This window comes from Ictidomys tridecemlineatus, chromosome 3 (genome assembly GCF_052094955.1).
Source record: "Ictidomys tridecemlineatus isolate mIctTri1 chromosome 3, mIctTri1.hap1, whole genome shotgun sequence".
Classification (NCBI taxonomy): domain Eukaryota; kingdom Metazoa; phylum Chordata; class Mammalia; order Rodentia; family Sciuridae; genus Ictidomys; species Ictidomys tridecemlineatus.
The window spans coordinates 34,826,053-34,847,267 of NC_135479.1; the positions used below are offsets into that span (position 1 = coordinate 34,826,053).

The following is a 21,215-nucleotide window of genomic DNA, read 5'->3' on the forward strand; positions in this document are numbered from 1 at the left end:
CTAATTTTATATTGGAATACTATCCTGAGTACTAGGTTGTATAAACTTCATCATATGGATTGCATCATTGGTCTCTGCATCTTCAGAGTCCAGCCCTCTGGCTTCTAGCTGTGTTTACTTTGTAGAAGACATGTGGAGAAATGAGAATATGTTTGGAACAACCCTGGCTGCCCTGCTGTCAGGTTACTGCAGGTTAGCTGAACCCTTCAACCACAGGCCACAGTTCCTGCCAATAATACCCTTCAGATGGTTCTCACTGATGTTCTGCTAACAACTCTCCTCTTACTTAGAAATGATATAGAATTTCATCTCCCATTTATTTCTTTTCATTTAAATTCTCAAAATACACAATTTGAGGACATTATCTGAATTCTGCACATATTTTCAGGAATTCATATATCATATGCAAGTAAGACAATTGTTTAAAAAATAAAGTCCTTTGTTTGGTCACCAGCATGTAATCATTTCAGTAGACTGAGTACACTACTTGGGTGTGTCCATAGTTCCAAAGCTATATATTTTTTTTTTTAAAGAGAGAGTGAGAGAGGAGAGAGAGAGAGAGAGAATTTTTAATATTTATTTTTTAGTTCTCGGCGGACACAACATCTTTGTTGGTATGTGGTGCTGAGGATCGAACCCAGGCTGCACGCATGCCAGGCGAGCGTGCTACCACTTGAGCCACATCCCCAGCCCAAAGCTATATTTTTAAATAAATAAATACATAAACAACTTTCCCATAGTTATAATCTTACATAATATTTATCAATTTATACAAATAGACCACTCTTATCTCTACTTAGATTTGTCCACTGTATATTTTAAAACTGTATTAAGTATAAATTAAGTGAGTAATGCTCTGGCTCCCCGCATTACCCCCATATAAAAACTAAAAATTTGCCATAAGTATTAAAAGTGAACAAGGGTCAAAATAAATGCTGCATTCATACATTTATGCTAGTAACTCTGATTTATAAAAGAGAATACTAATATTTCCAGATAAATGAAGAATATCCCTCAGCCACATGAGAAAATGTAATTAGTAAATAATAGTATTATCAACTTATTTCCATAAGATTTCCCTACATCCATAATCAGATGAACAGGAATCATATTTACCTTGCATTGAAGCCTTGACAGGTCTAAGATTATACAGGGTATGAATCTCTTCTTGTTTGGTTGGTTTTGTATCAGGGATTGAACTCTGGGGCACTTAACCACTGAGCCACATCCCCAGCCTAGTGCCTCTCTAAAATGCTGAGTCTGGCTTTAAACTCACAATCCTCTTGCTTCAGCCTCCCAAACCACTGGGATTATAGCCATACACCATCACTACCAGCACAGGGTGAGTATCTCTTGTCTAGAATTCTTGGGACTAAAAATGCTTCAGATTCAGCATTTTTCATATTTTGGAATATTTGCATAGACTTTACCAGCTGGATACTCCTAATCCAAAAATCCAAAATCTGAAATGCTTCAAAATTTTAAAATTTTTGAGCATAAAAGTAGCACTTAAAAAGTTTCAGATTAAGAATATTTGAACAGTACTAAAATCCAAAGGCCCAAGTCGGATACCAAGTGGTTATAGGATACCAAGTGGTTCAGTAATCGATTGATTGATTGCAATGCTGGGAATGAACCCATGGCTGCTCTATACTCCTAAGCCCTTAATTCTTGAGACAGTGTCGGAAACTCATAATCCTCCTGCCTCAGCCTCCCAACTAGCTGACATTACAGGCATGCATCTTGGCATCTGGTTTACAAACGCATTCTTTGGGCAATAAAAAGAACCACAAAGCCAAGACAGAGTGATTGAAGAAAAGCCAAAGTACCTACAAAAAATTCTAAAAAAAAAAAAAAACACACAAGAGGGAAGGGAAATGAAAGACTTGGTGCTTGAAATTGATGCCAAGAAACCATTGGAAAAACCCTTATCTATTAGCAGCAAAAACTGGAAGAATGGTATAGGCCTTATTTTGGTGCCTGCATAAATAATATTAGTCTAAACTATGATTCCATCAGACTTTAAAACAATAGGAAGGGCTAGGGATATAGCTCAATTGGTAGAGTGCTTGCTTTGCAAGCACAAGGCCTTGGATTCAATCCCCAGCACTACCAAAAAAAAAAAAAAAAAGGTAAAAATCAGTCAAAATTGAAAATGCCAGGATTTTGTATAAGGGCTCTAAGGTAAATCATGACAAAAAGAAAAGTCATATTCCAATTCTCCCAAGCAATCTCCTTCCACTTCTAATTAACATAACCATTAGTAACTTAACACAAAAGTTGGAACTTCTTAAGATTTCCCTTTCCTTCTGTGCCATCCAGGTTCAAAAACACTTCTTTTTGTGGAGCTTTCACTCTTCTGCAGGTAACAACAAATTCTGACTTCCTCATCATAGCTTCCCCATTATCTGTGGCTTCCATTCTCTCAGCTCCCTTGTAAACTTATTCAGCCCCCTCATCTTTTTTGTGCTGTCTTGAACATGGTGCTGAGTTCCTTAGTTAATTTACTCTTTCACATTCCTTACTCCTTTTTGAGACATTTTGAATTATTTATCACTATACTTTCCTTTAATTCTTTAAACATAGTTCATTTGGTTTTTACAATATATTTGTAGAAGCTGCTTTAAAACTTTTGTTTCCAATATTTAACATCAGGAGAGAGTCAGAGGACTATTTCCATTGCCTATCTTTTTTTCCCCCATTATGCCACACTATTTGTTTCTTTTAGCATGTGTTATAATTTTATATTTAAAAGTAGGCATTCTACATGATAGGGTACACTAATCCTGTATCCTATGAAATGTCTTCCTCTACAATGTGCAGTTAATGATATCTCTACTCAGTTTTATTGATTCTTTTTATTTCTGCTTTAAGAGACAGGCTTGTGTCAGGGAATTGTCCTTCTCCCTATGTATCTTCAGAGTCAGCCAATGATGAGTTGCCTTTGCCAAAGCATCTGCACATTCATCCATGTTCAAGTCTACCCAGATTTTTTTCCCCTGTGCCTTTTATGGCTCCTTTATACATTCATGAATCCTGAGCTAATGACTGAAGCTGAAAAAGTCATTGCTCCTCGAGATAAACATGCCCTCAAGATAGTAACCTCCATCAACAATGTTGGTAGACATGGGCAACACCTGACATTTCAAGTTAAGTGAGCATCTTTCAACCACAGTAAGGCAGTACTGGGCTGGTCTGCACAACCTTCCTCACTCTGGAATAGCCTCTGTATCTACCACGCCTGGAAGGGGGATAACTTAAGAATGGGATGGGAGCTGCAGGCATGAATGCCACAGATTACCACTGTAATTGTGCAGAGTTCAGCAACTGCTGAAACCTAAACATTTTCAGATTCTTGTATGCCTTTGTTGAGTACCAGGGCATGGGCATATATATTTTTACCTGTGTAGATGACCTTACCTCTAATTCATAAACTCTTATCATTCTTAAATCTATTTGCTCCATGACCATTTCTGTTCCATGATCATTTTATAACCTACTTTGGATGCCCTTCTTACTCTTCTGTATCTATTGCAATACTTCCCATTTATTAAGATCCAGCCAGTGTTACTTCTCCATTAGGCCTTCTGCCATAACTCCATACATATTTACCTCTCCCTTCTTTGAATCTCGTATACATCATAATTTCATAATTATTTTTCACAAAAGTTGTACTTTTTCAGTCACATCCTTACATCTCTGGTTTTCTCATCCCATATCTGGCAGAGTACTTTGGTACACAATAAATTTCCAAAGGCCTACTCATACCCAAAATTTTCACTGAAGAAACTTGTCTAGTAGTACATAAAGTTAAAATACATCCTTATGAAGCAATAACAAAGACTCCATGATCAAAACATGTTATATCATTAAAATATTCGTGCCTTTTCCAAAGCCCCATGATCTATATAGACTGAGTTGAAAGCATTTGTCATAGATTTCCAGTTGCCAATCTAATATTCATTTTTATCATCTTCTTACTAATAAAACCATAATGACTTTCCAACTTTTTACAGCTGAGTTCAGTTGAAGGAGATGCAGTAACTGAAAAGACAGTGGCCATTTGAGATCATTAGGAAAAGGAGTCACATTAAAAGAATGTCAAAGCTAGAAAAGAACCTAGATCACTAATGACATCATCAAAACATTTCACTGTATCGAAACTGCCTATCAGTAGACTTCTTATTTTAATATATATATTTTTAGTTGTAGATAAACACAATATTTTATTTATTTATTTATTTTTATGTGGTATTGAGGCTCACACCCAGTGCCTCATACATGCTAGGCAAGTGCTCTGCCACTGAGCTACACCCCCTTATCAGTAGACTTTTAACTACAGAAAGTGTGTAGGTCACTGTAACTTTACTAGTGGCTAAACGTAATTTCTAACTGGAATTATATAGAAAAAATATCAATAACAAAAGGATAGCTAATTCAATATAAATCACTGGAAAGATTATTATTCCCATTTTACATAAGGAGGAAGTAAAGAAACTGACTTCAAAATAAATAACAATTTGTCCTCTTAGTCCACAGCCCTATTACTATTACAAATGCAGCCTGCATTAAATTAAGCACATGGCTGCTTAGATTTGAATCCACAGGTTAATTGAGTGAATCCAGTGCCATATTTATGCTACACTATGAAAAAGAACAGAATGGCACTTTTTCACAGTTCTGCAATGGGAATAAAGACAAATTTATGCTGTCTTTAGAGCTGACTCAGGCACATGTTACTGCACCAATAAATGTTAGTTACAGTTAATAATTTTTATTCTATCATAAGAATGACATTATCATTAGCTAATAGTAACATCAAATCTATTGTATAAAGACATTCATAACAATGACTATACAGAAACACATAAATTAAAAAATTTTGGCAATCTTTTATTTAAAGACTATATTCTTATTTATGACTGGTTTTCTTTTGCCTCCTGCTATCACTCTATACGTGAAAAAATACTGAGCAGGGAAATAAAGAATTCAGTGGCTATATCACAAAACCCTAAATATGTTTTACTTCCTTTCTCTTTTCTCTTATGGGAGCTTAGTCTTATGATTTCAAAGATTTTAAGACATCAGAGGTTCCACTCTGGAATAAACACACAAATTTGTAGTAGCTGATTCAATTTATTTTTAAAAATTTCCTTACCCGGAAGATCCAATGCTCTTACACACACCAAGAAGGGGTCTTTTTTCAGCAAAGTTATCACATTTTTGACCACCTGTAAAGGAGTATAAAAACAAAATGAAAATTTTGAGAAGTGTTCTAGTTAATTCTCATTATTTCATGCTTTAAAACATTTACACAAGGGCCAGGGGTGTAGCTCGGAAACAAAGTATACGCCTCACCTATGCAAGGCTCTGGTTCAATTCTTAGCATCATACACACACACAAAAAAGTACTAATATAATTCATCATATTGACATTTCAGCAAGTGAAGAAAGATTAATTAAATCCTACACCTAATCGTAAGAACAATAGAAAACCCAATTCTGATTATTCAAAAAAATCTACACAAGTATCATAGGTGATGGTTCAGAATATTCCATTTAAATTAGCAATGACACAAGAATATTCAGTGTTGCTGGCCCCATCCAACGCTATACAAGAATTCCTAGTCTACATAATAATAAATGAACTCAATAATATTACTGGATAAAAAACTGATATAAAAGTAATAAACAGAAAAAATAAAGTCAGGAAATACAAGTGGCTTTGAACCTTATGAAAAATATTTTCTTTTTATTTTTTTATTTTTTTAATCTTTATTTGTTTATGTGGTGCTGAGGATCGAACCCAGTGCTCGCGCATGCCAGGCGGGCGTGCTACCACTTGAGCCACATACCCAGCCCTGAAAAAAATTTTCAACCTCACACGTAAGAGAAATTCCTTAAAACTATAATGATAATGGTGCTAAAAAAGTTTAGGACATGCCACACTATAATATGGTGCTTTAAAATATTGAATATTTTAAGCTAAAGGCACATGAAAAACAGAAGAAAGGACACTCTGATCTTCCCTTTCTATGTGAAAGATGCCCTCCCCATGCCAGGAAGAGGGCAACATTCTCATCACCAAAGATCAAGAGTCAGGATAAGGAAAATCCATTTAAAAAATTTATTAAACTAAACCTTATCTTTCCAAATACTCTTCCACAAATGTCACTCTTTGCTCAACCTAGTATATAAGCACCCAGGTGTAGTCACTTCTTTAGGTCTTCTTCTTCCTGTGAGAAGTCTATTACACATATAAAAGTTTTAAATAAAATTTGCATTCTTTCATCCTGTTCATCTATTTTAATTCTCATACTCATATTTAGTCAGAGACCCTGAGAAGTCAGAGGAGAAATTTTTACTCCCCTATAATATTATAGTTATATTTGAATATTCTTTACTTTTCAAAATAAAAAATAAAATATGAACCAATAAACTGATGTGTTTTCTGGGATGTAAATCAAAATAATGTGGAGGAAGGGGGAATAGATGATAATGAAAGAGGGTTAGCCATACAAAGATGAGCTTCACAAGTCATTACACTTTGAATAATTAAGAAATTTTCCAATTAAAATTTTAGCTTACGGGGCTGGGACTATAGCTCAGTGGCAGATCGCATGCCTAGCATTCATGAGGCACTGGGTTCAATTCTCAGCACCTCACAAAAATTAAAATAAAATAAAGGCATTCTGTCCATCTACAACTACCAAAAAAAATTTTAATTTAGCTACATTGACATACACTGACATTTACCTAAGAGCTTATTGGAAAATCCAAAAGTTTGATCAAATTCTCTCACTATATTAATCAAAATTATTATTCAAATACCCTTTAAAGCAAAAATATCACTGCTAAGTCTTTACCCTACACGTATTTTTTGACATGAGAGAAATAACTTATATAAAAGTTTACTCACTACAGCATAAATAGCAAATGACAGAAAAATGTCAAGTGTGAAATGAAATATTTCCTATATCTGCAAAAAAGAATGAAATGCCCTCCGAGGTGAAGTGGTGCATGCATGTAATCCTACCTATTCAAGAGGCTAAGACAGGGAATGACAAGTTCAAGGCCAGAATGGGCAACTAAGTGAGACCCTATCACAAATAAAACAAAAAGGGATAAGGATGTAGATTAAAGGTAGAGCACTAGTGCTTTCTATCCCCAGTACTATAAAAATATAAATAAGAATAAAGTAGTTAATAGAAAATGGAATGAGACAGAAGATACAAAGCAGAAAAGGTACTACATACAACAATATGAAGAGACAGAATAAAATACAACCTTGTATACAGCAGACAAAACAAGATTAACTGTATATGCAAAAATATACATAAATTATATATATTATACAAACAATCACACCTATATACAGACTCTTCAAGGACACATAAAAAATCATAATTATTATTTGTCCATGGGTGAGCGGGAATGAAAAAATGAGAGATGGGGGAAATAGAAACATTTTATGCCTCTTAATATTCAAACCATGTGAGTATATAAATTATCCCCAAAACAGTTAATCTTTTTTTTAATAAAGAGACATATACCAGAAGAGACAAATTAATGCTTATTTCAAATCTGGAGTTAATCTGGCAAGCTGAAGACATGCATTTCACTTTATCCCTTTATGAACTTCCTCCCACCTCCTCAGCACTGAAGATTAAACCCAGGGTACCTTACCTCTGAATAACACCCCAGCCCTTTTTAAAATTTTTTTGACGTTAATATAGGGTCTCAATAAGTTGCTGAGACTGGCCTTGAACTTGTTATACTCCTGCCTCAGCCTCCTGATTATCTGGGAGTGCAGGTGTATACCAATACGCCCAGCTATCCCTTTAAAATAATCTAAGGTTTAAAAATATATAATAACCCCCAATTAATTTTGAAAACAGACCAAAAAAAGATGACAAATTTAGCAGCCCTAAGTAAACTGCAGGGATGTGGTGATGGGAAAAAAAAAAAGCCCTGAGATTCAAACTACTCTAAACCTTTAAATCTTTAAAAGGCACAATAAGTGATAACAGCAGACACACTTGGATTGGGTGTGAAAGGGGATGAAGCTAAAATAAGGAAGGCTGGTTTGTTATTGGCTATTTGAAAAAGACTTACACTTAAGACCTTTACTCTCTTAGACAACTCACCCTGCCTATTCCCAGCAGAAGAGTGAAAGGCTATTCTTAGTAAGACAGCAGTACCCTGAGTACAGGTGAATATAAAACAAAAAACCAAGAGTATTAAGTGACAACATTAATTCTTAGAACAGAACCAGTCCTTGCCTACCATCCATGTCTCCCCTCCCATTATGCTTCCAGCATCTGAACTTTATCTTTTAGGCAGGAGCTTAAGAATCTTCTTTGGGAAATCAAGCAAGTCTAGGAGGAAAATCTAAAAAATATATTCCCCATCAGAGGACTCTAACAAACATCACAACCAAAGCACCCCACAATAAAGTTGAAAGTTGACAAACACATACACAGAGCTTTCCATTAGCTTTTGATTTGGCACTGTCAATCATATCCAGACAACTAAGATTAACAGTCATCTAAAAAGTGTATCAATAGGAAGAAAATAACAAAAAATAAAAATATTATTATTAATAATTTCCATGACATAAAAGGAGATATAGCAGGCATGGAACAATACAAGAATACAATGAAAAATAAATACTTAAATATTAAAGTCTCTTGACAATATAAAATATGAGGTAGATTTGATTCTAAAACTTAAATAAGTATCAATGGAAAAGTCAAGAAAAATTCATAGAGAGAACAAAAACATGAATGAGAGGAAAAGAGCATTGTGATCCCTACACAAGAATCTTAAAAAGAACAAAGATACAGATAATAGGAGATCCAAAAAGAGAAAACAGAAGACAAAATCAACCAAGAAATAATTTATTTTAATTTAATAATTTAATTATTAATAATTTAATTTCCCTAATAAAAGTTTATAAGCCCTTCATATTCCAGCACATTAAAGAGGCCAATATCAGTGTACATAATTTTAGGACAATAGAAAAAAAAAGAGGCTTCTAAAAATATTAAGAGGAAAAGCAATTGTTTATAAGACGAGTCCAAGTGATTGGGCTAGGTAACAAGTGATGCAAGCATAGCTTATCATAATAACCTATAGTTAACATCATAAAGACTGAATTCTTTCCTAAGGTCAGGCAAAAGACAAGAATGTCCACTCTCACCACTGTCATACAATATAGTACAAGAAGTTCAACCCACTACAACAAGGCAAGAAACAAAATAGATGGTACATAGACCAAAAAGGAAGGAAAAAACTGCCTTTTTGCAGAAAACATGATTGATTACATAGGAAATCACAAAGAATCAACAAAAAACTTCTACATCTAACATATAAGCTTGTTGTCAAGGCAAAGAACCCCAGATCAACAAACAAAAATATATATTGGGGCTGGGGATGTGGCTCAAGCAGTAGTGCGCTCGCCTGGCATGCGTGCAGCCCGGGTTCCATCCTCAGCACCACATACAAACAAAGATATTGTTTCCGCCGAAAACTAAAAAATAAATATTAAAATTCTCTCTCTCTCTCTCTCTCTCTCTCTCCCCTTAAAAAAAAAATATATATATATATACATATACATTCGCCAAGACCACATGAAAATTTTAATTTAAAATTCCACTTTTGTTGCTTAAAAAAAAACTCAAAAACTCAAGAATACATCTAACAAACTACATATAGGACTTGTCTAAGGAAAATTACAAACTGATGATAAATGAAAGATACACTAAAGGAGGAGATATAACTATGTAGGGCACAGAGAATTTTTAAGGCAGTGAAAATATTCAATTTAATATTCCCAATAGTAGGCACATATCCTTTATACGTTATACATTCATGAAAATGTAAATAATTGATGCCAAGTGTGCATCTGAATTAAATTATAGGCTGGATAATGATGTCATCAATGAAGGATCACAAATTGTGATATGTTCACTACTATGGTGCAAAATTTGAGTAGAGAGTGAGATTGTGTCCTATGGGGACAGGAGCATATAGGAACTCTATGTAGTTTCTTCTAGATTTTGCTCCAAAAGTAAAACTGTTCTGAAATATAACATTATTCAACAAAATAGTAGCAAATTCTTATACATCCTTGTTCACAGTAGCTAAGAGGCAGAAGCAACCCAAAAATCTACTGATAGATGAATGGATAAAGAAATGTGGCATATGTTACACATGATTAAAAATTTTTAGCCTTAAAACAGATAACTCTTCTATTTGAGAAACTAAGACAGAAGAATCACAAGTTTGAGGCCATCCTGGGCAACTTAGTGAGACCTCTTTCAAATAAAGTTAAAAAAAAAAAGGGAGGGGGATTGGGGATGTAACTTAGTGGGGTAAAGTACTTGCCTAGCAATATACAAGGGCCTGGGTTCACTCCTGAGCACCACAATTAAAAAAAAAAAAAAAATGCTGACACATGCTACAATTTGAATGAACCCTGATAACATTATTCTTAGTAAATTAAGCTAGTCATGAAAAGAAAAATACTGTATGACTCCACTTACATGAAGTATCTAAAATAATCAAGATCACTGAGAGAAAAATTAGAATAATGATCTCCAGGGGATAAGAGAGACGGAGAAATGAATAATTCTTCAATAGGTATAGAGTTATAACTATGCAAATTTTTAAAAAGTCCTAGACATCTGTTGCAAAATGTGATTATATATAACAATAGTAAACAGTACACTTCAAAAAGACTAATACTAAATTTTGTTTTGTATTACTTCTACCACAATGTTAAAAAAAAACTTTTATAAGGTTGGTATAAATTGTAGGTGGGCATAGACAGATGGATAGATATGTAGTGCATATTAAGTACTAAATGTATAAATAGAAAGATAAACACTAATTTTAAAATAGGGATTTACCTCTTTGAGGTTTAGGAAGGAGATAATATTTTGGTAAGTATCAACAGGGGGACTTTAGAACTCTCTTTCATTTTTCAAGCCCAGTAGAAAAAAGCATTTGTAATGTTAACAGATCTGTCCAAAAATAATGAGGTTTAATCCAAAGGAGGACAGATTAATGGTTATACAATTAGATTGTGACCTGACATAATTTGAAACTTTTTACCTATGATTATAATAAAGACTGAAAAATAAGTTCTATCTCTGCTTAGACACCACACTATATTATAACACCATAATAATAAAGACAGTGTTTATGAATAAAATTCTCTATAATTATCTAAAATTTTTAGAATTGTATAGCTATAGGTGCCTAAGTATTTAAAATGTACTTATAACTACATTGGGAAAGCTTCAAGAAAATGTGTTTAAAACATCACATGGTACCTCATAAAGATGTAAAAATTTTATGTTTCTATGTAAGAGTTAAAAAATTCTAAAAAATAAATAAAAATAGGGGCTGGGGTTGTAGCTCAGTGGTAGAGTGCTTGCCTAGTATGCATGAGGCATTTGGTTCGATCCCCAGTACCACATAATAAAAAAATAAAATAAAGATATTGTGTCCATCTACAACTAAAACAATATTTTTAAAAAATAAGTAAATAAATAAAATTGATGATTGTCCAGGGGCAATTCACTATGAGTTGTGTATTGCTAACCCTGTAATGAAACAGTTTTCACAATTAACAATACAATTTTTGATCCAAGCACAAGTTAAAAATTAACTGGTCCAAAGCCTACAATATTTATGTTCTAAATTAATTATAACTGAACTTCATCTATATAAGGCCAGTTCTTCACTCCTACATATTTCACCATCACATTTAACAATACCCATTTTCATTCTACTTCCTCGTCTTTATAAGGTCTTTATGGTTTTTACCTGTATTGTACATACCAGTCTGATATTTTGATGAATGAAACATCAAGTTTTAAAAATGCAAGTAAAACTGGCAAGAATGGTTTGATTGTTCTGCTCTTCTCAAAACTGAATCAAAGAACTCCATTAGTTTCTACTGACCTCCTAGGGTATACGAGTCCAGCAGACTTTGAATTATATGTCAGCCACATGACATATCCGAAAGAGTTATACTATTCAGAGATATTCACAAAACATCAATATTAAAATACGTATAGAGTTTCTAACTTGATAACAGTATTACTCCCCCCTCCCCCAAAAAAAGCTACTATAAGATCAATGTAAGCCAAAAAGACCCGAGTCTACAATAAATAAATATCACAAAACCTCCAAATTTACTTTAGGCATGCTCCAGTACAATAATAACAAGAAAAATTAATTCCAGAATTAAAAACAATGTAGCAAAATTTTAATTCTCATTTAGATAATTTTTATTATGGATGGTCCGAATAAATACAATTCTTAAAGTGTTAGTATAAAAATTCTACAATCTCATAAACATTGTAGCTATTATCTTATTTTTTCATGCAGTATAAATAGTAGCATGTACTCTTCATGATGCCTAATGGAGTCATCACCCTCCCATAATGTAATCCTCCAAATTGCAGCGGATTAACTTTTTATATATAAAATTGTGTGTTTATTTGCATGTACAATAGAGAGAATGACGTTATACACACCTGTTCTACAGCATTTAACAGAATGTACCATGATGATTGAAATGAAAAGCGGCTAGCCAAATCCATCAAATATAAAAACTATTGCAATCCTGTTGCAAAGTCCTTTTGTTAAACTCCTTTTATTCTAAATCCTTTTAATTCTGTCCTATAACACTAAAACATTTATAAAAAGCTTAAAATCCTAATAAATCACACAATTAAAGTAATGAAAATGGGCTTGCCCACCAATTTACCAACTCCTCTACCACTCAACAAAATTCAAAACACTTTGCTTGTCAGATAATGTTAAATAATATCCCCCACCATACACACCATTTTAAACTCATTTAAATCAAAGAGTTAATGCCCATAAGTCAGCCCTAAAGATTTGAAGACATCAAACAGAAATGGTTTCTACTTGAGTCCAAAAGTAGATCCAGAGGCAAATGAAAATCAAACTGATAATGAAATAAACACTCCAACTCTAGTCTTTTGATGTTAAAGATGATGTCCTGAATATAAAATTTTCACATAAAAGTATGTTCATGCTAATAAATTTCTATTGAAAAATCTTTTTCAGGAGGATTCCACTGAACAACTAAATTAATGTAAACTACTCAGTCTCCCATTTTGATTTTTAATTTTATTGGAATTATTTTTCTTTAAAATAGATTTGAGGGGCTGGGGATGTGGCTCAAGCGGTAGCGCGCTCGCCTGGCATGCGCGCGGCCCGGGTTCGATCCTCAGCACCACATACCAACAAAGATGTTGTGTCCACCGAGAACTAAAAAATAAATATTAAAAAAAATTCTCTCTCTCTCTCCTCTCTCACTCTCTCTTTAAATAAATAAATAAATAAATAAATAAAATAGATTTGATTGAATCCGTTTTTCTTCTGTGTTTTGCTTACAGATTCCCTGAATGTGAGTTTTTTTTGTTTTGTTTTGTTTTGTTTTTAAAGAGAGAGTGAGAGAGGAGAGAGAGAGAGAGAGAGAGAATTTTTAATATTTATTTTTTAAGTTCTCGGCGGACACAACATCTCTGTTGGTATGTGGTGCTGGGGATCGAACCCGGGCCGCACGCATGCCAGGCGAGCGCGCTACCGCTTGAGCCACATCCCCAGCTGAATGTGAGTTTTTAAGATGTAGTCAAATTTTCTGGTTCTCGATTTTAGCTAGAAAGTTTGATTCTCTGGTCAACAAATTTTGTGTGCAAATTTTCAGACTAGTTTTTACTAGATTTTATATAAATAATTTCCATTATGAGCTGGGTAATCCTATTATTTATTTCTTATCTAAACAGGAAAAATGTGAGCAATTTTTTGAAACAGACTACAGAGGAATAAAATATGAGATGAGAAGAGAAGGAAGAAATAGGAAAACAGATGTAGAGGCTGCAAGTTTACTATCAATGTATCAAAAGAAACAGGACTTTTTTTTTTTTTTTTTTTTTTTTTTTTGTACTGGAGATTTAACCTAAGGGCGCTCAACCACTCAGCCACATCCCCAGCCCTTTTTACTTTTTGAGACAAGATTTCACCAAATTGCTGAGGGCCTTGCTAAATTTTGCTAAGGGTGGCTTTGAACTTAAATCCTTCTGTCTCAGCCTTCTTACAGGCGTGCAGTGCTGTACCCAGCAAGACATAAATCTTACTACCCCGAACTGTTTAACCTAAATATAATCACAAAAGACATCTTTGCCATTTGTCTTAAATGTCCAAAATATATGCACACATTTTACCCTCCACAGTTACTTCAAAAATTTCATCAAAGTAGATAAAGACCTTTTCTTTTTGGTGCTGAGGACTGAACCCGGGGCCTCCAGCATGTTAAGCACATGTCTACCATAGAGGTACTTCGCAGCTCAAGACAGTATATTGTTGAACAATAAATACACAAGGTATTCCTTAACCCTTGGTGGCAACTTGTATTTCACTTTGATAATCAAGTCTTCCTTCACAAATTAGCCTCATCAGAACTTAAAATAGCACCATATAAATCTTCCATTTAATTTTACAGAGGAGTAATCTGATCTTGAAAAGTTAAATAACTTTTCAGAATTCTTATGGTACTAAATGCCCTATCAGAACCTGAAAGCCAGCCCAGAATTCTTGCCTGTTACCCTTTCTCACTAGAAAACCTACTCTCACACACACACACACACACACATTTATATATATTCAACATATATATTATATATAATCAACATATATATAACATAAATATTATATATAACATATATATTATATATAACATATAATCAACTCTTCTGCTGAATTTTTTCAATAAAATTATTGATAAAGGCTAATGTATTTTTTGGAATTATTTTTCTTTACAATAGATTTGACTGAATCAGTTTGTTTTACTCCTCTCATTAGTAAAAAGGGTGTAAAGTACCAATACATCCCATAGAATTATTGTGACTATTTCAAAAGATAATACATGGGCTAGGGTTGTATCTCAGTGGCATAGTGCACACGTGAGGCCCTGGGCTCGGTCTTCAGCACCACATAAAAATACATAAATAAAAATAAAGATATTGTGTCCATCTACAACTAAAAAAAATTTTTTTTAAATAATGCGTGCAAAAAAAAAAGCACAGTGCTAAACCAGGTAAAAACTGAAAGTTTATGCAATTATTATTTTTTCTTGCAACCCTAATATGTAAAAGCTGTTATCTATTTTTATGGTTAAAAATAATAATAATGCTCACAACCTTGACAGGTGTCTTGCTCTTTTTACCAAGGTACCAACATTTCTTTGATAGCTCTCTACAATGCTCACTCTGCACCCACACTGGAGTTTGCCAAGCACATCTATGGTTCAGTAATGCTGTGCTTTCTACTCTCTCTGTTGCATATACTCACTTCTCTCCTAGTCATCTGCATAGTTCACTTGTTTACTTTATTGGATCTTTACTAAAAGGTTTCCTAATCAGAAAGGCTTTTCTGAGACCACCCTCCCTTACACCATATATCCTGTCCCTGATTTATTTCTTCACAGTACTTACCAGATCTTATATTATACTCATTATATTGTTAATCTTTACTTCCTGACAGAAAGCCTAAAATGAGAATGCTTATAATGGCTTTATTCATGATATCTCAAAAGCATGTTCAACCTAAATTCCATGGAACTTATACATTCATTCAATAGAATACTATTCAGCAATAAAAAGGAAATATAAACTAATGCATGTAACACCAAAATTAAGTAAAAGTATTCTTGGGCTGGGGTTGTGACTCAGCGGTAGAGCACTTGCCTGGCATGAGTGAAGCACTGGGTTAGATTCTCAACCACATATATATAAATAAATAAATAAATAAATAAATAATTTTTTTTAAAGTATTCTCTATGAAGTGAAAAAAGTTAAAATAATAGAAGCCACTAGAAGAGCTGGGAGTGACTAGGAAAGGGCATGTGAGAACTGCCTCAGGTAAGGCAAATGCAAAATTCATAAAGGTCTGAGTTTGATACAAAGATACCTGTATTTGTCAAAACTCACAGTATAAAAAAAAAATCTATACCACATGAAAGCGTGGATTTGTGTACTATAAATTAAAGCTGCATTAAAATTTAAGGAAATAACAAATATGTTCAGTGGTAAATGATATGAACCAACATTAACAGCAGTTGATTACAGTAACAAGATAAGGGGTGAGGTTTTTTTTTAATTTAATCTAAAATGTGATAAAATACTTATAATTAGTATAGGGGAAGAAAATGCAAATATTTTTATTTTATTATTCCAGTTTTATATCAGTTTGATATTTTTAAAATTAAAAGTTGGTTAATGTATAAATTAGAATAAAAAGTAACCTAGCAGGTAACTATTAAACAATTATGGGTCTCACACTGTGCTACAAGCTATTTGAAAGGATACAAAAGATAAAAGTAGTGTTAAAGCCATCATTTCTCAGCAGGAATTTCTAGACTCCTCATATGTGGGTTCTTCCTTAACTTTAAAACACTATTATATAGCTGGTATGGTGTAATTTTCTGTTTCTTTTCTTTTTCTTTTCTTTTCTTTTTTTTTTTTAATGTGCTGGGAATCAAATCCAAGACCTTGCACTTGCTAGGCACCAGTGTGAATTCTTTTACTTTTGAGGGTGTTTTATCTATTTTCTAACTAGGTTATTCACCTGCTGTTGTTCTTCTGACCGAAAGTTCTATATGAAGCGCTCTGTAAGCAATGAAAAGAGGATAAAAATAAATAAAAATATGATATTAAAAGATAAATAACCCAAGTTTTCCAGAATTATAAAATGTCAACAGTTTTTTGATCCAGAAAGCTCAGAAAATCTCCAATTAAATAAAAAGAAATTCACAGTAGAAAAATGTCTGGAAATGTGAATACTAGCTCTTGTATGAACTGATACAGAAAGAAATGGAATTAAAGAATAAATGAGTAAACAAATATTTTTATAATTCATTGTTATAAAATTCTTTTTAATTTTTTTAAAGATTAGCATTAAGTGTGAAATAGAACAGAGACAATAAAAAATAAATGTAATCCAAATAAGTATACGATAAACGAAATTAAAGAGGGGGGGAAAAAAAACAAGGGCAAGAAGGACGATAAGCTCTATGTAAGAAAAAATGATTAAAATCTTTAAATAATAAAGCAGAGCCATGATGGCACAATTAGCTTAAAGGGTCAACATTAAACATCTGCATGTGTATCCAATAAAATATTTAAAGGTTTCCTATAATTAGCTTAAAAAATATTTCAATATACAAGACTATCTTACCCATAACTCTAAGAAAGATATAAAAAACCTCAACCTGGAAATGAGAAGTAAAAAAGCTGCAAATATACTCCCATAACAGTCAGATAGCATCCTTTGATGCTATAAATGGACACAAATTACAATAGAAGATTCAGAATTTACTTGGAACTACTTTCTAACAAATTTTCAAAACTTTATATTGAAACTGGAATTTGGGGTGGTTCAGAAGTAGAGTGCTTGCCAAATATGAGCAAGAAGGCCTGGGGCTTGATCCCTCGCATCATTTTAAAAAATTATATTAAAAGGTCTATTTTTACTGGGTATGCTGGCACACACCTGTAATCCCAGCAGTTCAGGAAGCTGAGGCAGGAGGATCACAAGTTCAAAGCCATCTTCAGCAAATTAGCAAGGCCCTAAGCAACTTAGCAAGACCCTGTCTCAAAATAAAAATTAAAAAGAGCTCGGAATGCGGCTCAGTGGCTAAGCATTCCTGCGTGCAATCTCTGGTACCAAAACAAAACAACAACCCAAAAAAAAGGTCTATTTTTAGCAACAATAATCTCTACGTATGAGAAGTTATCAGAGCATTGACATGATGGTAAATGTTATAAACATTTGAATTTTGTTTCATTAGAGGGGTGTTTATTTATTTAATTTTAGTTAGTTAGTTATGCTGAGGATCAAATCCAGGGTCTTGCACATGCTAACCACATGTTATACCACTGAGCTACACTCCCAGCCCCATTTGCATATTTGTCCAAAAACACTGTAATATATACCATCTTCCAGTAAATATATCATGCTTGGTCTAATCTCCCACTTTAAAAGGTCTATTTATTAAATGGTCATAAGAATATTTTCAAACAGAATCATACCATCCTTGCATGATTTAGAAAAATTCACTGTAAGTAGTAGGAAGACAACTTCTGCTAATGAGAAACGTAAATTTGAAAACATGGAAAAGGTGACAAAACCCACTAAAAGGGAGAAATGAAAACCTCTGGCTTTTTGCTGTGGTGGTTGTTGTTATTCTGTTCTTAGTATAGCTCAAAAATCTAAGGGGAAACTTCCAGCCTACCCATGAGTGGTGTTGTAAATTATCAGGGAGACTTTTAGAAGAATGCTGCAGCAGATGACAAGCAACCTTATGAGAAGAAAACAGAGGAGGAGAAGGAAGATGATGATGAAGATAACGATGACTAAAGAGGTTCTTTTTTAAATATTTTTTTAGCTGTAGTTGGACACAATACCTTTATTTTATTTATTTATTTTTATTTTTATGTGGTGCTGAGGATCAAACCCAGGGCCTCACACATGCTAGACGAGCGCTCTACCACTAAGCCACAACCGCAGCCCGACTAAATAGGTTCTTTTAGGGGTTTTTTTAACTAACCTATAGCATTTACGCCACTTGGTTCACAGTTCATTCCTCTTGAAGAAAAAACTGAAATGTATATCTGTGTAAGATTTGTTTTTAAAGTGCATAATTACACTGGGCATGGTGGCATAGGCCTGTAATCACAGCAAATCAGAAGGCTAAAGCAGGAAGATCACAAGTTCAAGGTCAGCCTCAGCAACTTACCAAGACCCTGTCTCAAAAACAAAAATTTTTTTAAGAGAGAGTGAAAGAGAGAGGGAGAGAGAGAGAGAGAGAATTTTTAACATTTATTTTTTAGTTTTTGGCGGACATAACATCTTTGTTTTGTATGTGGTACTGAGGATCGAACCAGGTCCACACACATGCCAGGCGAGCGCACTACCGCTTGAGCCACATTCCCAATCCCCCTGTCTCAAAATTTTAAAAAAATAGAATAAAAGTGGGAAGGAGATGTGGCTCAGTGGTTAAGCACTCCTGAATTCAATCCCTGGTACAAAAAAAATAAATAAAATATACATATATATATATAAACTTTTAAAAAATAATTTGCACAATTTCTTTTTCTTTTTATTTATTTATTTATTTTTTGGTATAGTTAACATACTACAAAATGTGTCCTTAGCACTGTCCTGGTGGTATTTTCAATAGACTCTAACCTTATCTGGTACAATTTGAGGATATAAATGGCACAGAAACTTAAAGCATGTTCTTTTTCGTACATAGCTCAAATTAGTTTTATGGGGAAGGTGATTCTTTTATTGTCAATTGTTTCTGATATAGCTTACATGATCACAATTATTTTTGTTGTTGTTGTTGTTAACTGAATACCACTCTGAAACTGAAAAAAAAAAAAAAACGTTAAAGCCCTTTAGTTAACATCCAAATGCTTCCAAGTATATAATTTTCTAGTTAAAAATAATCAAGGTTGCATTAAGACAAGAATACTAGCCAGGCATGATGGCACATGCCTATAATCCTACAACTTCAGAGACTGAGGCAGGAAGATTGCAAACTTAGTGAGAACTTGTCCCAAAAGAAAAATGTCTGGGGATTTAACTCAGAGATAAAGCTTCTCTAGGATCAGTACCTAGTACTGAAAAAATTAACAAATAATTTTTTTTAAAAAAAAGTCAAGAACACTAATACAAAAGTAACTCAAAGTGTGTGTGTGTGTATGTATATATCTCCAAGTATATTATGTGTGTGTATATATGTGTGTGTGTGTATATATATATATATGTTTTCACATCCCATACCTTTAACTTCCCACAAAACCATATGCTACTTATAGCATACGCTCACAAGAGTAACCCTCTCAGCTTTAGTCAAAAGAACACTACAGCCTGGTCAAATGCTGGGGTTGGCCTTTTTACAAAGGTATTTATATCCTTTTATAAAGAGATATAAAACCACTTATGCCAGTCAAATATCAATTACAACTACCACTAAAAATTGTTCCTTTAAAGATTTATAGACTGCAGGAAGTGAATCTTGCTGAGTAAGCAACTATTTCCCAAGCATAAGAATATCTGACAAACGATAACCAAAAGAATGAAAGTTAATAATGTTTGTATGGATCTCTATTACTTTGTGGCAAATTATTCCAGAGGAAACAGTCTTGTCCCCACTCACATCTGAAAATAATAATTTACTTAATTATGAAAGGCAATTTTATTAATTTAAAACTTTGCTTAACCACATAATGAAGAAAGCATTTGAATAAACTGCATAAAATAGTACCCATTCTAATAGACTTTCATCAAATTAACTAAAAATGTATTCTGCTCAATGGAGAGGAAATGAATTTGAGAAGAAAGATATAGAAAAATTATGAGTTACATAAAGAAGATGTTATAGGCAATAGTATTATGGGCTTACTGAATTCTTAGAATACCAAAGACCTAACTGATTTTAAAAATGATAAACTGGACATGAGAGGGTGAAAGGAAATGTCACGGACACAGAGAAAAACATATTTTTTTAATTTTCTTTTGGTTAGAGGATTGAAATCAAGAATTTGAGCATGCTAAACATACACACTCTGCCACGATGCTACAGCCTCAGCCCTGAGAACAAAAATATTTGAAAATCATAAATCAATGATTTATATTTGTGAGTTTCTATCTATGTATGTTATTCAAAATCTCCAAACTCAAAAATCATTTTGAGAAATCATCTATTCTTCAAAACCAGAGAAGAAATAACTAATGAAAACCTCAAGGAGGATAAAGGAAAAGAGCACTACAAAAGATGTTACAGTGACTTCCAAGAGGGCAATCAAAAAGTTTCAGGAGTTGGGGCGGAGTAGTGGAGAGAATATGAGAATTTTATAGATAGACAAAGTTTGCAAAATGAGTACCATATGGAGAGAGTGTGAGGATGAGACATGACCTGTGAGATTGGGGCTATGGTGATCCTGGGAAAAAGGGATAAAGAACATAAGGAATTTAGAGGCCTTGGTCTCATGGCAGTGGTAGCAATTCATTTTTGAGCATAGTGTGGGAGGGAGAAAGGAAGGTAGTAATGGGAGACACACCAAGAATTCTGCAGTCACTTCTTCCCTCTTACCAGGTGGTAA

General features: G+C 33.5%; 1 protein-coding gene across 9 annotated transcripts in view; it reads right to left on the reverse strand.

Moving 5' to 3' along the window:
• The window catches only part of Bcas3 (BCAS3 microtubule associated cell migration factor), a 573,169-nt gene that overhangs the window by 488,296 nt on the left and 63,658 nt on the right, over positions 1-21,215 (reverse strand). For all 9 annotated transcript variants that reach the window (XM_005321544.5, XM_078042365.1, XM_040269079.2 and 6 more), the window contains one exon: positions 5,159-5,231. In XM_005321544.5, the coding sequence (XP_005321601.2) occupies positions 5,159-5,231 (73 nt within the window). The remainder of the gene's footprint in view (positions 1-5,158; positions 5,232-21,215) is intronic.